The sequence below is a fragment of the Neovison vison genome, chromosome 2, assembly GCF_020171115.1.
Source record: "Neovison vison isolate M4711 chromosome 2, ASM_NN_V1, whole genome shotgun sequence".
NCBI lineage: Eukaryota > Metazoa > Chordata > Mammalia > Carnivora > Mustelidae > Neogale > Neogale vison.
In genome coordinates this window covers 100,573,852-100,586,335 of record NC_058092.1, presented here as the reverse complement: position 1 = coordinate 100,586,335, position 12,484 = coordinate 100,573,852, and the positions used below count along the sequence as shown (strand labels likewise).

The 12,484-nt window shown below is 49.0% G+C and overlaps 1 protein-coding gene across 1 annotated transcript in view; it reads left to right on the top strand.

Moving 5' to 3' along the window:
• Positions 1-12,484, top strand: part of CD58 (CD58 molecule) — a 40,259-nt gene that overhangs the window by 8,122 nt on the left and 19,653 nt on the right. Inside the window, exon 2 of the mRNA XM_044238993.1 lies at positions 9,731-10,021. Within this exon, the coding sequence (XP_044094928.1) occupies positions 9,731-10,021 (291 nt within the window). The remainder of the gene's footprint in view (positions 1-9,730; positions 10,022-12,484) is intronic.

Below are 12,484 nucleotides of genomic sequence, written 5' to 3'. Positions count from 1 at the left end.
GGGCTTTTGAGCAAGATGGTATACGGGATCTTAAAAGACAGGCTGGAGGAGGGCTGACCATTAGAAACATAACATGAAATTGGAAAAAATGATTTTGATAATATATTTTACATCACCTAATAGAACCATAATATTTTCATTTCAACATCTAGAAAACATTAATGAGGGATTTTACATTCCCTTTTTCATATTAAATCTTTAGTGTCTGGTGAGTATTTTACACTCACAACACACCTCCTTTTGGACGGACCACATTTCATATACTCATGAGTCAGGTGTGACTGGTGGTGCCTGAGGCACACTGTACAGATGGAGCAGGGAAAGGACTGTAAGTGTCAGCCCAAGGGGTGAAACGGGGGAAAGCTTCAGCCTGCCAGGAGACAGAAAAGCTCAACAGGAAATTGATGTCATTGGTTCCAACATCTCCATTGCAGAGGAGCTCACCAGGAGTCAAGTTGTAGCTTGACAACTGGGAGCACATGTGGGGCAAGTTCTAGGCTGTTTCTGGGACTGGGGGTGCCAAGGGGCTTACAACCTTCTGAGATTCAGGTGGCTGCTGTTTCAGGCTGAAATCAAGGAGACGGGGAAGCAGTGGTAGTGTAGCTGAGAGCAGGAGATTCCTGTTTTTAGCAATCATGGCAGCACAAATCCTTGACTGGATCTGGACAAGGATGGAATGGACAAGGGAAGACCAAGGCGTCTCACTTCCTGGCTAACAGTGTGGGCTCCGGAGCTGGCTGCCTGTGTCTGGGCACCAGCTCTGTGTCCTCTGCATGATCTCAGTCAGCTTCTGAACTTCTGTAAATCTGGTGGCTCCCATTCTTTGGAATGTCCTTCCCCCTATTCTCAGGCCCATGCTGTCACTTTTTTTCTAGGCTGAGTTGGCCTCAGACTCATTTGGAGTGGATTTATGAAGAGCTAGGTTAAAGAAACGAGCTGCACTGCACTTCCTTAAGTAAAAACACTCAATTTCCTCTTTATTATCTACACACCTGGTGAGCAGATTTCCTACCCCAAAACTGGAATATGGGGTCTGACTGATCTGCTAATATCTATGAACCTAATAGGACAGATTATCTGATAACAGACATTTTAGGAGAGTGGCCACTTCTCTGTGTGGTAAACGTGTGTACGTGTGTAGAGAGAGACTTTGTTTCCCAAAATGCCGCCACTTTCACGCTCCAGGCAGATGTCAACGGACGGTATGCCATGATACAGAGGAGAAAGGCTATGGTCACAACCTCCCATCTGGAGAAAAGACTCATCTGCTCGCTTGGGTTCAGAATGCCCCCAGATCCTGCTGTCTTCACGCTTGAAGGAGTCTTTAACTGAAACACCGTTAGAATATTGAACATGGGGAAATACCAAGATTTATATATTCAGGTACTGAAACTTTTAGGGGATTTTTTTTTTCATCAAATCAACTTCAATCTTAGCTACTCAAATCTGCAAGCCATCCTTAAAATATATTTTAGAGAGAGAAGACTTTAAAATCACATCCTTCTTTTCTAAGAAATGACTTCAGTAAACAAATTGCATCTCCTCAGACCCCATACAGGCTGTTGCCTTTGATTCTGAGCTGACATCCTGCATGGGTCCACACTTAGCTGGTGCAAGTAGCAGGCAGGAAGGGGAAGCAGGAGACATCTTGAAAGGAATAGCAGTGGGGGAGAGATGGGAGTGGGGATCCAGCAGCCTCTCTAGTCTGGCTGTGGTGCTGCTGGCTAGCACTGGAGAGGTGCCTCTTTCGCCTGCACACGGTGGAGGGGGCTGTCCCAAGGTCAGGGTCTGGGCGAGCTGCCAAATTCCGAGGTTCTGTCAGGAAGCCCTGCTTTTCAGACTGTAGTCGAGTTGTATTTCCGTGACTTAATTCACTCAAATATTTATCAAGTGCCCTTCCTGGGCCAGGCAGCGGCGAAACAGCGGAGACAGAGCATCACCCTGTCTTTGTCTGAACTCAGATTGGGATCGGTTGCTGCCTTTTAAGAATGAGAAGTTCCCCCCACAGAAGTTGAGCGTCCAGCATTTCTTGGAAAATCAGAAGTTCGGCAAGTTGCACGCGCACCCGCGGGTGGGAGCTGAGGAGTGCATGCGCGTCAGTGCCCGCGGCGTCCGTGGGCTGCACCGGGGACATCTGTTCATGCTGCTGCTCCCCGTTCTCTCAGGCTTCGCAGGGGCACCTGTGGTTTTGTTTCCCACGTCACGTCTTCACCTGTCCCTTGTTTTCCCTTTCTTTCTTTTTTTGGCTCTCGCTTTCCTTCGCCCCCACATTCAAGCCTCTCTTGTCCCTTTTCCGCATCGCGCATGGTACCTTCCATCACGCGTGGGGAGTGCAGACTCCTAGGCCCTCCCTTCAGTTTCTCATGGCCTCTAATTGGGAAGCCCTGTCCCATGTCCCTTTGTCACATCTGAAGTCGTTTACAAACTGCAACACTACCACCACAAAACTTAGGTCGTCACATCTTGGGGCTTTGGGTTTTATCGCTTTCTTGCTCCGTCAAACCTCAAATTCCTCATGTATATCAAGCCGGGGGTCCTGGGGGCCACAGACTCTTGTTCTCTCAGGACCCCTCAGACCGTGACAGTCAGTGATTTGGGGACCCCTGAGCCCGTTACCTCACCTGCGGGTTTCAGAGGCGTGCTTGAGTCTCAGCTGGAGTAGTCCCCATATAGGAGTTCTACAGATGCAGTTTCTAGGATGTATCCTGTCACGTCTGTAATAGCCACGTGCCACATAGCAGGCTATAGAAGAAAATAGTGGTTAAATTTTCAAACCGTCTCGGTTCAAATCTAGTTTTACCACCTCACTAACAAGTCACTTAATCTTTGTGTTCCTCAGTTTCCTCATCTGCAAAATAGGGTTACAAATAGTGCCTGCCTCCTGCATATTTGTAGAACTCTTCCAAGGGTGCCTTGCAGATAGTGAGTACTATATATAAGTGTTTGGTTACTAAAAATAGCAGTCAGTGTCAATCCCAGGACCCAAGGAAAACACCCAGAGGAATCTGTGGCTGGGAGTGGGAATCTGTCCTCTTTAACTCTGTAGTTATGGTGACCATATGTTCTAAGTCAAAAAATCAGGACACTTCATCTTTAAATATGTGAGTTCCAATTCTGACTTCAAGCTATATAAGAATTATCAAAATTGGGTGTGATGGTGATGTTTTGCAAGGACACTGCCACTAAGGATTTGGAGCTGGGGCTGATTTTAGATGTAGGATTTCTCTATCTGTTGGTATTAGGTACACCCCCCTCCCTGGTCTTTAAAAGATCGTTCAGTATTCTTCAAAACAGTTTTTAAAACGCAGGCTGGCATGGAATGTCTGTTTAGGCTATCACTAATGCATTTTTTTTTCTCTCCCTTCGTTTGTAAATGATGCAATCCCGCACCACTCAGTGGTCACACCGCCAGGATCACACACAACAAAGGCGTTGATGTGGCCTGACTCACTGCAAGAAAAAGAGGGAAAGCCCTGCTGAAAGCCACATTTATTTCAGCCATTGTGTAAACACTCTCAGTCTTATTCAACCCTCAAAACAATCGTTTGTGGTGGGCGTTATGATTTACATTTTATAGCTCATATGGGAGGCTTTTGAGAGTTCCCCTGGGCCCATCTGCCTGAGAATCTGGGCACTTACCCTTTTGCCCCCCAGGCGTAGGAAGTTGGCATCCTCTCTGACCACCCCATATCAGCAAAGCAACCAGCCCACTGCTGACCCCTTTCCTTTGTTGCTGTTTGTGTGCAAATTCATTCATTCATTCTCAGTGTGTGACCTTTGAGAAAGAACTCACTCCCCTTTCTCCTATTCTTCTTTTTCCTTGGCAGTTATCCTATCAGCAACTTACTTCATGGTTAGTCTTGAAAGTGCAGTGGAAAAGAGTTTACTGTGGGAAGGGAATACTAGACAGTAGCCACTACAAATGTAATGATCCCCAAGTCTGTATCCTCTCCCGTGTGCCCAGCAGCCTACTGGACATATCCACCTGGGAGTCTTACAGACCCCACCCCAGTGTTGGCATCTGAAAGTATGATCTTCTTGCCCCAGCTGGCTCCCCTTCTCATCCCCTGTCTTAGGGAATGACACCAACCACCCATCTTGGAGAAGAATTACAGTATAGATAACAAAAATTTCTATAACATACAAGGAACTCATAAACTCTGGTGAGAAAAAGACGAGCTAGCCAATAGAACAAAAGGCAAAGGATACAAAAGGACAGTTCTCAGAAAAGGAGATCCAAATTACCAAAAACCAGAAAAGATGCTTAAATTTCTAGAGGTCAGGAAAATGCAAATTCAGAGAACAATGAGATGTCACTTTGTGCCTGATAATTAAATGTGCAAAAAAAAAAAAAAGGAAAAGATCGCTGGATGCTTGCAGGGTGCAAGGAAAAGGTAACTCATATGTTACTGATCAGAATGTAAATAGCAAATGCAAGCATTGTGGCAGCGCCTGTTAAAAAATCTGGGGCACCTGGGTGGCTCAGTCTGTTAAGTGTCTGCCTCCAGCTCAGGGATCCTATGATCAAGCCCCACATCAGACTCAGTACTCAGTGGGGAGCTTGCTTCTCCCCCTGCTTGTGCTCTCTCTGTCAAATAAATAAATAAACAAAATCTTTAAAAATTTCTTTTAAATAAAGAATATGTTGCCCTTTAATTTAGCCCCACTCCAGGGACACTGTCCCATAGATACAAAGCCATAAATATGCAAGAACACAGGTATGGTTTTGACAGTTACTGTAGTAGAAGAAGCTAGGGACAGCAGTGGTGGATGGCTAATTAATTATGGTTCATTTGTACCCTGGAATGAAAGTCTTGCCCTACCAGTGGATTTGGTGTGACCTCTATGAGGTACTCTTGCCGGGAAAGGCAAGATGTGGAGAAGCATGCATAAGACCGTTTTTGTTAAATCATGACCAGGCATATATATATATACATATATATGCATTATATGTGATGCATCTTTGTTTCTATTTGGTGATCTGAGCAGGAAGAAAAAAAAAAGGGTATATTCTGAGTTGTTTATGGAAATTACTGGACTGAGGGTGGTTAGAGGGCTTGGGAGATGGGGTAAGGCATCCAAGCCACACACACCCACACAGTTCAGAGAAGATTGTGCTAAATGTCTGTATCTCCATTCTGCATCTATATAAAATTATATCTATGTGTCTATGTATGTTTTGTTTTTAAACACATTTTTAAACTAAAGAGTTCGTCTTATTTGTCACCATCCTGCCTAAAACTCTTTGGTAGCATTCTCGTCTCAACATACAGGGCAGAATTTTGTCTGAGGCCTTGCAAGGCCTGGGCTCTGCCTGCGCGTGCAGCCCCCCAGATCATCTTGTCTCATAGCATTGCCCTCCTGCCTTCTGGACCCAGATCCCTGAACAGGGGCCAGCTCCCCCCAACCCCACTTGGTGGCACTTGCTGCTCCTCCTTCTTCCCAAGCCGTCTCTAACCCCTTGTCGGCTCCCCAAGTGGGTGCTTTTTAGTGACACCCTGTGTTTCTACTTGCTGGCCCTGAGCACAGCTGCAACGGGACGTTGGTCCAATTATTTGTGGTTTTTAAAAATTAATTAATTAAATAATTTGACAGTGTGTACAAGCAGAGGGAGCAGGGAGCAGGCGGCGGGAGAGGGAGAAGCAGGCACCCGGCTGAGCAAGATGCCTGATGTGAGGCTCCATCCGAGGACCCTGGGATCTTAACCTGAGCTGAAGGCAGATGCTTAACCAACTGAGCCGCCCAGGTGCCCCTGGTACAATTATTTGGATCAAGTCTGACTTTGCTAACAAAAGTGAGCTCTGAGAGGCTGGGACTGCATCTGTCATGTTCTGGGGGTGGAGGGTGGGGGTCCCCACATCACAGAGCTGCTCAGTGGGTACTTAAAGAGCAAATATTTCCAGAATGAGCCTGCTGTGAAAGGGGGTGCGGCACGAGAGTCGGGAAATCTGCGTTCTGGTCCCTCGGCCGCCCTGAGTATGCAGAGCTACTGCGAAGCCTGTTCGCTCCTCTGTGCGGCACGGCTGGGGCCACTGCTGCGGGGTGCCTGACGGGTGTTACCAAGGGACACGAGGGTGCGGGAATGCACCGCGGGCAGCGAGGAGGCATTCGGTGACCTTGTCCTTCAGTTTTCTTGGTACCCTGTCACTTCACCTGTGAGATGGGGAGTTGTCTTGTTGGGTCCCCCAATAAAGGGTCCGTGATTAAAGGAGCGAGACTGATACAAAGCGAAGGTCAAGCAAAGCTTTATTTCGTGCCAAGCATCAGGAATCAGACCGAGTGTCAAACAGACCGGTCAGGGCCACCGCTCCAGAGAGGGTGACCCCTCCCTGCTTTCCAGACTAACTTTTATAGAGTAAAGGCCATGTGACTGGGCCTGGCCACACACAGGTGGCCAATGAGATTGTAACACACACAGGAAACTCCGCAGTGATGCTAGGTGACCAATTGAGTTACAGTTTACCCTAGTAGACATTGGAACCAGCCTATCACACCTTGGGTAGGATTGGCGCCAAAAGGCTGCCAAAGGGTGGGGGGCATACTCCTTGGTAGCTAGGAAACAGTATGCGCCCCCACTGATTGAATACCTCCACCTGGCCTGACCCACCCTTGTATTTGGACTTTGTTACCTGGGACTGATTTCCCAGACTTGCTTTCAAGTAAGTTCCCCTGGGGGGCGGCAGGGGGAGTCAATTTAAGTTTTACAACAAAATGGCAGTTCAGCCGGGGTGGGGCCGCTCTGGCTGAGTAGGCCCTTTCAGTCTGACTAAAGGATTTTGAGAATTTCTTCCAGCTCAAAACTGGCTTTTTTGGAGCCGGTCTCCCCCTTCCCCTCCCGTGCTTTCTGCCAGCACTGGCTCCATTTCCGACTTGCTCCGTCCCTCTGTTCTCAAACCCAGGAGACACGGCCTCTCCCTGGGAAGATGGCCGCCGAGGTTCATCTCATACTGCTTCTCTTCCCCCACCGCCCTCCCCACTCCTGCATTCATTCACGCACAAGACGTTTCAGGCCTCCGCTAGTGGGTGTGGATAGACCATCTCTCCTCACATCCTGCCCCTCTCATCCACCTTCCCATGTGGTCTGGTCGAGCGACCGGCACCCCAACAAGGCTGCTGGTGAATTCCTGTGGGCAGTCCCCCTTAATTAAGGGAGATGGGTTTTCAAAATCCTCACAATAGACAAACGGGCCCTATTTACTCCTTATTTGAAATTACTGAACACGGCTGCCTACCATCGGTCTATTTAATAGTCTTGATTTTTTTCCCATGTTCTTTCAATTACCCTGATTGCTACTAGGCAAAAGCTTCAAGTTTTAATTTATCGTTAATGTCTTTCCCTTAACAGCTGCTCTTCTCTCTGAACAGGAAAGTCAAGTCTGGAACCAGATGCATTTAAACCCATTTTGGGGTATCGGGAATATCTCAGTCTAGCGGTGGTAGTAAATACTCAACAGCCAGATTGGGGACGAATAGGCGGGAGTTTCTGTTTGAAGCCTTAGTTCTTTGCTGTGGATACTCCCACGGTGTGGATTTCCGGCTCTCAGCCAGGCTTGGCGGTATGGGGTCGGGCACAGATGCTAACAGTTGACTCATGAGGAGGGACAATTGAAGACAGCTCCCCCACGCTCCCCACGCCACTGAACCCAGTCCTGTGCCCTGAGGGCTCCGCTTGCTTCCCAGTCCTTGTTTCTGATCTCCGCTGATAGCCCGTCAGTCAGCCAAGGACACCTGACCAGTCCATTAACGCCCCCTTGTTAGGGTACGGAGTCGACCACCCCTTAATTAGACAGAAAACACTCTCGATAATGCAAGTCACACAGCGTAGTGGGTTTTAACAAGGACCCCGAGCCCTCAAAGCCAAGGGTTTATTTAGCACTTTTTAAAAAAGATTTTTATTTATTTGACAGACTGAAATCACAGATAGGCAGAGGCAGGCAGAGAGAGAGGACAGAGAGAGAGGAAGGGAAGCAGGCTCCCCGCTGAGCAGAGAGCCGGATGTGGGGCTCGATCCCATGACCCTGAGATCATGACTTAAGCCGAAGTTAGAGGCTTAACCCGCGGAGCCACCCAGGCGCCCCTATATAGCATTTTCAAGGCACTTCTTCATAGCTACATACATATCTTGCACCCTACTTTGACAGTTTTTGACTTGTTTTTAAGTCCCCTGACGCCACCACCTAACACCGCCCTGGTGGCATATGATTCAGTTGTTTCTTAGGTTTTAGCTACTTTTTTTTTTTTTTTAAAGATTATTTATTTATTTATTTATTTGACAGAGAGAGAGATCACAAGTAGGCAGAGAGGCAGGCAGAGAGAGAGGGGGAAGCAGGCCCCCTGCTGAGCAGAGAGCCCGATGCGGGACTTGATCCCAGGACCCTGAGATCATGACCTGAGCCGAAGGCAGCGGCTTAACCCACTGAGCCACCCAGGTGCCCCTTTGCTACTTTCTCTTATCTCTAGTTACATGCACCGGGTGGGTTTGTTAGGGACGCTCAGTAAAATGGCTTCCCGGCCTTCAGGATGGCCATTCTTATGCTAACCCACTCTTTCAGTGCAAGGTGCCAGCTTTTGCTTTGCCAAGATGGCTATACTTCTGTCAGGGCTAGACTCAAACAAGGCTAGCCTTGTTTTTCTTGGCCTCCACACCTGGAGCTGGTTTCCGGGACTTGTTTTTAAGTCCCCTGGGGGACTTAAAATATAAAATCCTTAAAATATAAAATCCCTGAGGGGAGCAGGGACAGTTTAAGGGTTAAACAACAGTTATTGTTGAACCTCATTGGACGCCTCTGGCTAAAATAAGAATATAACATAGGTTCTTACACCCTCTCCCTCGTCTGCACCTCCAGTCACTAAACCCTGGTGCTTTCTGTCCCTAGCTGCTCTTGAGTCTGGCCTTTTGTCTGTCCCCTCCCTCCAGACCTTGCTCTGGCCTGCCCCGGCGGCCACCCTCTCGTTGCTCCAGCACTGACCTCGATTCCGGTTGCCCTGCCTGCACGCCTGTCTCGGGCCACCACTGTCCACTTTGCAGTTCGTCCCGTGGCTTTCGCTTGCCATGAGGATCCATCCCAAGCCCTGAGCCTGTCTCACCGGACACCCCCAGGCCCCCACCCACAAATGCTGTGACCTGGCCCTGCCTGCCCCTCCAGCCTCACCCCCAACCTGTGACCCACTTGCTTGCTTCCTCTAGCGATGGGGAGCTGCTTTTATTTCCTCAAACACACCCAGCTCCTTCTCCACTCGGGGCCTGCTTTTTTTTGGCAGGGGGGAGCTGGTGAGGGGAGGCTCCCCTTCCTCTATCAATACAATGACCTCTCCTCCCCTCCTCCCCCAGGCCTGGGGCGATGCCTCCTGTGAGCCTCAGCATGACTTCCTGAGGAAGGCCCTGGAGGAGGTAGCTCCCCCGGCGGGCTTTGTTTTCCCCACACAGTGGGGCTTCTGGAGGGCCTGCGCTGCCCCCAGTTCCCAAAGGGGACTTGATGCTCCATCGAAGCTGAATCTGTTTCTTGCGTGTTTGTGGGCCACGGCGCCCCCGCGAGAGAGGAAACTCCCGCCCTCCGTGAGCTGTGTTTGCCATCAGCTGTTTATCTGTTTAGTGTAAAAAGTAGCTGATGAATCATTTTTACTGCAAAATCTCTTCCCCCCACCCCCACAAAGAACATCTTGGAGGATGATTTTTTATTTTCAGTCGAGTCGTGTTGGTTTTCCTAACCAGTTTCTTTTTCCCTCCTAGACTCCATCAGCTGTCATTTCCCGATGTTTGGAACTGTGAACCAGAGCGTAACTTTCCCTGTATCAAACTCTGTACCCTTTACAGAGATTATGTGGACAAAAAATAGGGATAAAGTCCTTGAATGGGAAGCAGGCTCTTCCGTCAGAGTTTTCCCACCTTTTGTAGGCAGAGTTCATTTAGACACCACATCAGGAAGCCTTACCATCTTCAACCTAACATATTCGGATGAGGCGGACTATAAACTGGATTCTTTGAGCAGTGGCGACATTTTGTTCACTCTGAAGGTGATTGGTGAGTATTCCATAAATTTATTCCATAAATTGGTTTGTTTAACATGGCAACTGTCCCAACTATTTTTTTTTAATTTATTTTTTATTTATCTGACAGAGATCACAAGTAGGCAGAGAGGCAGGCAGAGAGAGAGAGGAGGAAGCAGGCTCCCTGCAGAGCAGAGAGCCCGATGCGGGGCTCGATCCCAGGACCTGAGATCATGACCTGAGCCGAAGGCAGAGGCTTAACCCACTGAGCCACCCAGGCGCCCCTTTGTCCCAACTATTTTAAGAGAGGAACACAAATGCATGGTTTCTGAGAAGGAAGAGAGTTGGATCTCTTAGGCTGTCAGGCACACCAGTGTCCGTGCCCTCTTCATCCTCTGAGTGAGGAGAGGATATGACGGAGATGGAGGCCAGCTGGGTGGAGCTGCTGCCAGCAGCATTGCTTGTCTTGCTGGGAGTATTCTGGAAAGGGATGTAGTGGCAGCAGTGAACTCAGAACTCTGAGCTCCACTGAGAGAGGATGCTCTGGAAATGAGAGTGTGCACCTGCCCCACACCCCAGGAGGTGGGTTTTTTTCTCTCCTCTATCACCTTACATGGGAATGTGAGATGGAGTCTTTGTTCCTCCATACTTCCCATCGTGCTTCCAGGTCATTCTCCTTGTCATCTGTAGGCTCCTGGATATATCCCAACGTTTCTGGATCATTGGAAAGCCTGGCCCACTTTTGCTGTTTCTGATGTCCCTACTGTCATAATTCTCAGTGATTATAATATTTAAATTTATTGTTCTAATATCCTGGCTTCTGAGTCCGCGGTCTCCTCTCCTGCGGTGGTGGTCTTGTCCTCCTTCCACCTCCCCCGCTGCCTTTCCCCACGGATAGAACCTGGAAGTTGTCATTACCACTCATTCTGAGCCCTCCACTGTGTCACGCCAGGTGTCCCCTGCTCTGCCAATTCTGCTCTCCCTTTACCTCGCGTGACCCCCTATCCTCCTTAGGCAGCCCGAATGTGCTCACTCACTGGGCCAAGCATTGGAAGATTTGGTTAGTTTCCTTGCTCCTTTTAATTTTTTTAATTTAATATTTTAAATTTTTTAAAAATGATTTTACTTATTTATTTGGGAGAGAGAGTAGGGGTAGGAGCAGAGGGAGAGGGAGAAGCAGACTCCCTGCTGAGCAGGGAGCCTGACGTGGGGCTTGATCCCAGAACACCAGGATCGTGACTGGAGCCACCCAGGCACCCTTTTTAAATGGGCTGTACTCCTGTGGCCTGTGTGGCCAGGTCCAGTCCAGCGCGCTCCCTGTTTTGTGCTAACACACTGTGGCTGTAGAGAAACTCATTGCCTCACAGAGCCTCACACATGAAGCTTCTGGTCACTTGCCTTAGTCAAATCTAATATGTCCCCCAGTGTCCCAGCAATTGTCCTTCCTCTCCTCAAGCCTCGTAGACCCTCTTCTCCAGACCCACTCCTCAGCTGAAGGCGTTGCATCTTGTTTCACTGAGGAAGAGAGGCACTTAGAGGAGAATTTCCACAGGCTGTCACCCTCAGCCTTCCTGCCTACCTGCCCTGAGCACCGGTACCCTGCTCACAGAGGTCTAGGCCTTGGGGACTAGTCCTTGGGGACATTGCCCTAGTCATTGCCCTTGCCCTGTTCCTGCAGCAGCGTCCTCCATGGACCCAACTGTCATCCGTAGTATGCTGTCAAATATTGACACCAGCACCGGGAGCCCCCAGATGCCTCCTCCCCCACCCCTCCAGCTACCACTCACTTGCCACTTGTTTGTAGAGAATTCCATGGATTATTTGTGTTTGCTTTTTAACCCCTTTCCTTCTTTTTACTTTTACCCCACCCCAAACAGGCTTTCTTTACCCCAGGCTTTCACCTGAACTCTTGATTTCATTTAAAAAACCAGTAATCCATTCGTGCTCTCCCCACCACATCTTTCTTGGCCGCTCAGCAGCATCTGACAGAGCGGATCCCTGTCTCTCCTGAAACACGACCTTCTGTGGGCATCCAGGATCCCACCCCGTTCTGGCATTCTGTTCGCTCACTAGGTGTCCCTTCCCGGTTTCCTTGGCTGGTTCGCTCGTCTTGCCCACCTGCAGGCCTTGGAGACCTGAAGGCCTGAGCCAGCTTTCTCTGCCTGCGCTCACACCCAGCTGGGTGAGCTCAGCCTGGCTTCAGGCTTTCAATATTATTTTGGTACTGATAACACAGATTGAGGGCTCTGACCCGGGGCCCCACGGACGTGTGTTTCGAACCGCTTCCTCTGGATTTCCACTTGGATGCCTGTCTGATGATCGTGAGCTCATCAGCTTTCCCTTGAATCCTGTTCTTCCCCACGTCTTCCCCGCGCTTGGTTAATGGCAGTTCCTTCTTCCCAGTTGCTCAGGCTAAGCCTTGATGTCATCTTCGACACCGTGTTTCTCTTCCTCTTTCTCTCGAACACCGTGTTTATTCCACCAGGAAATTTGCTGG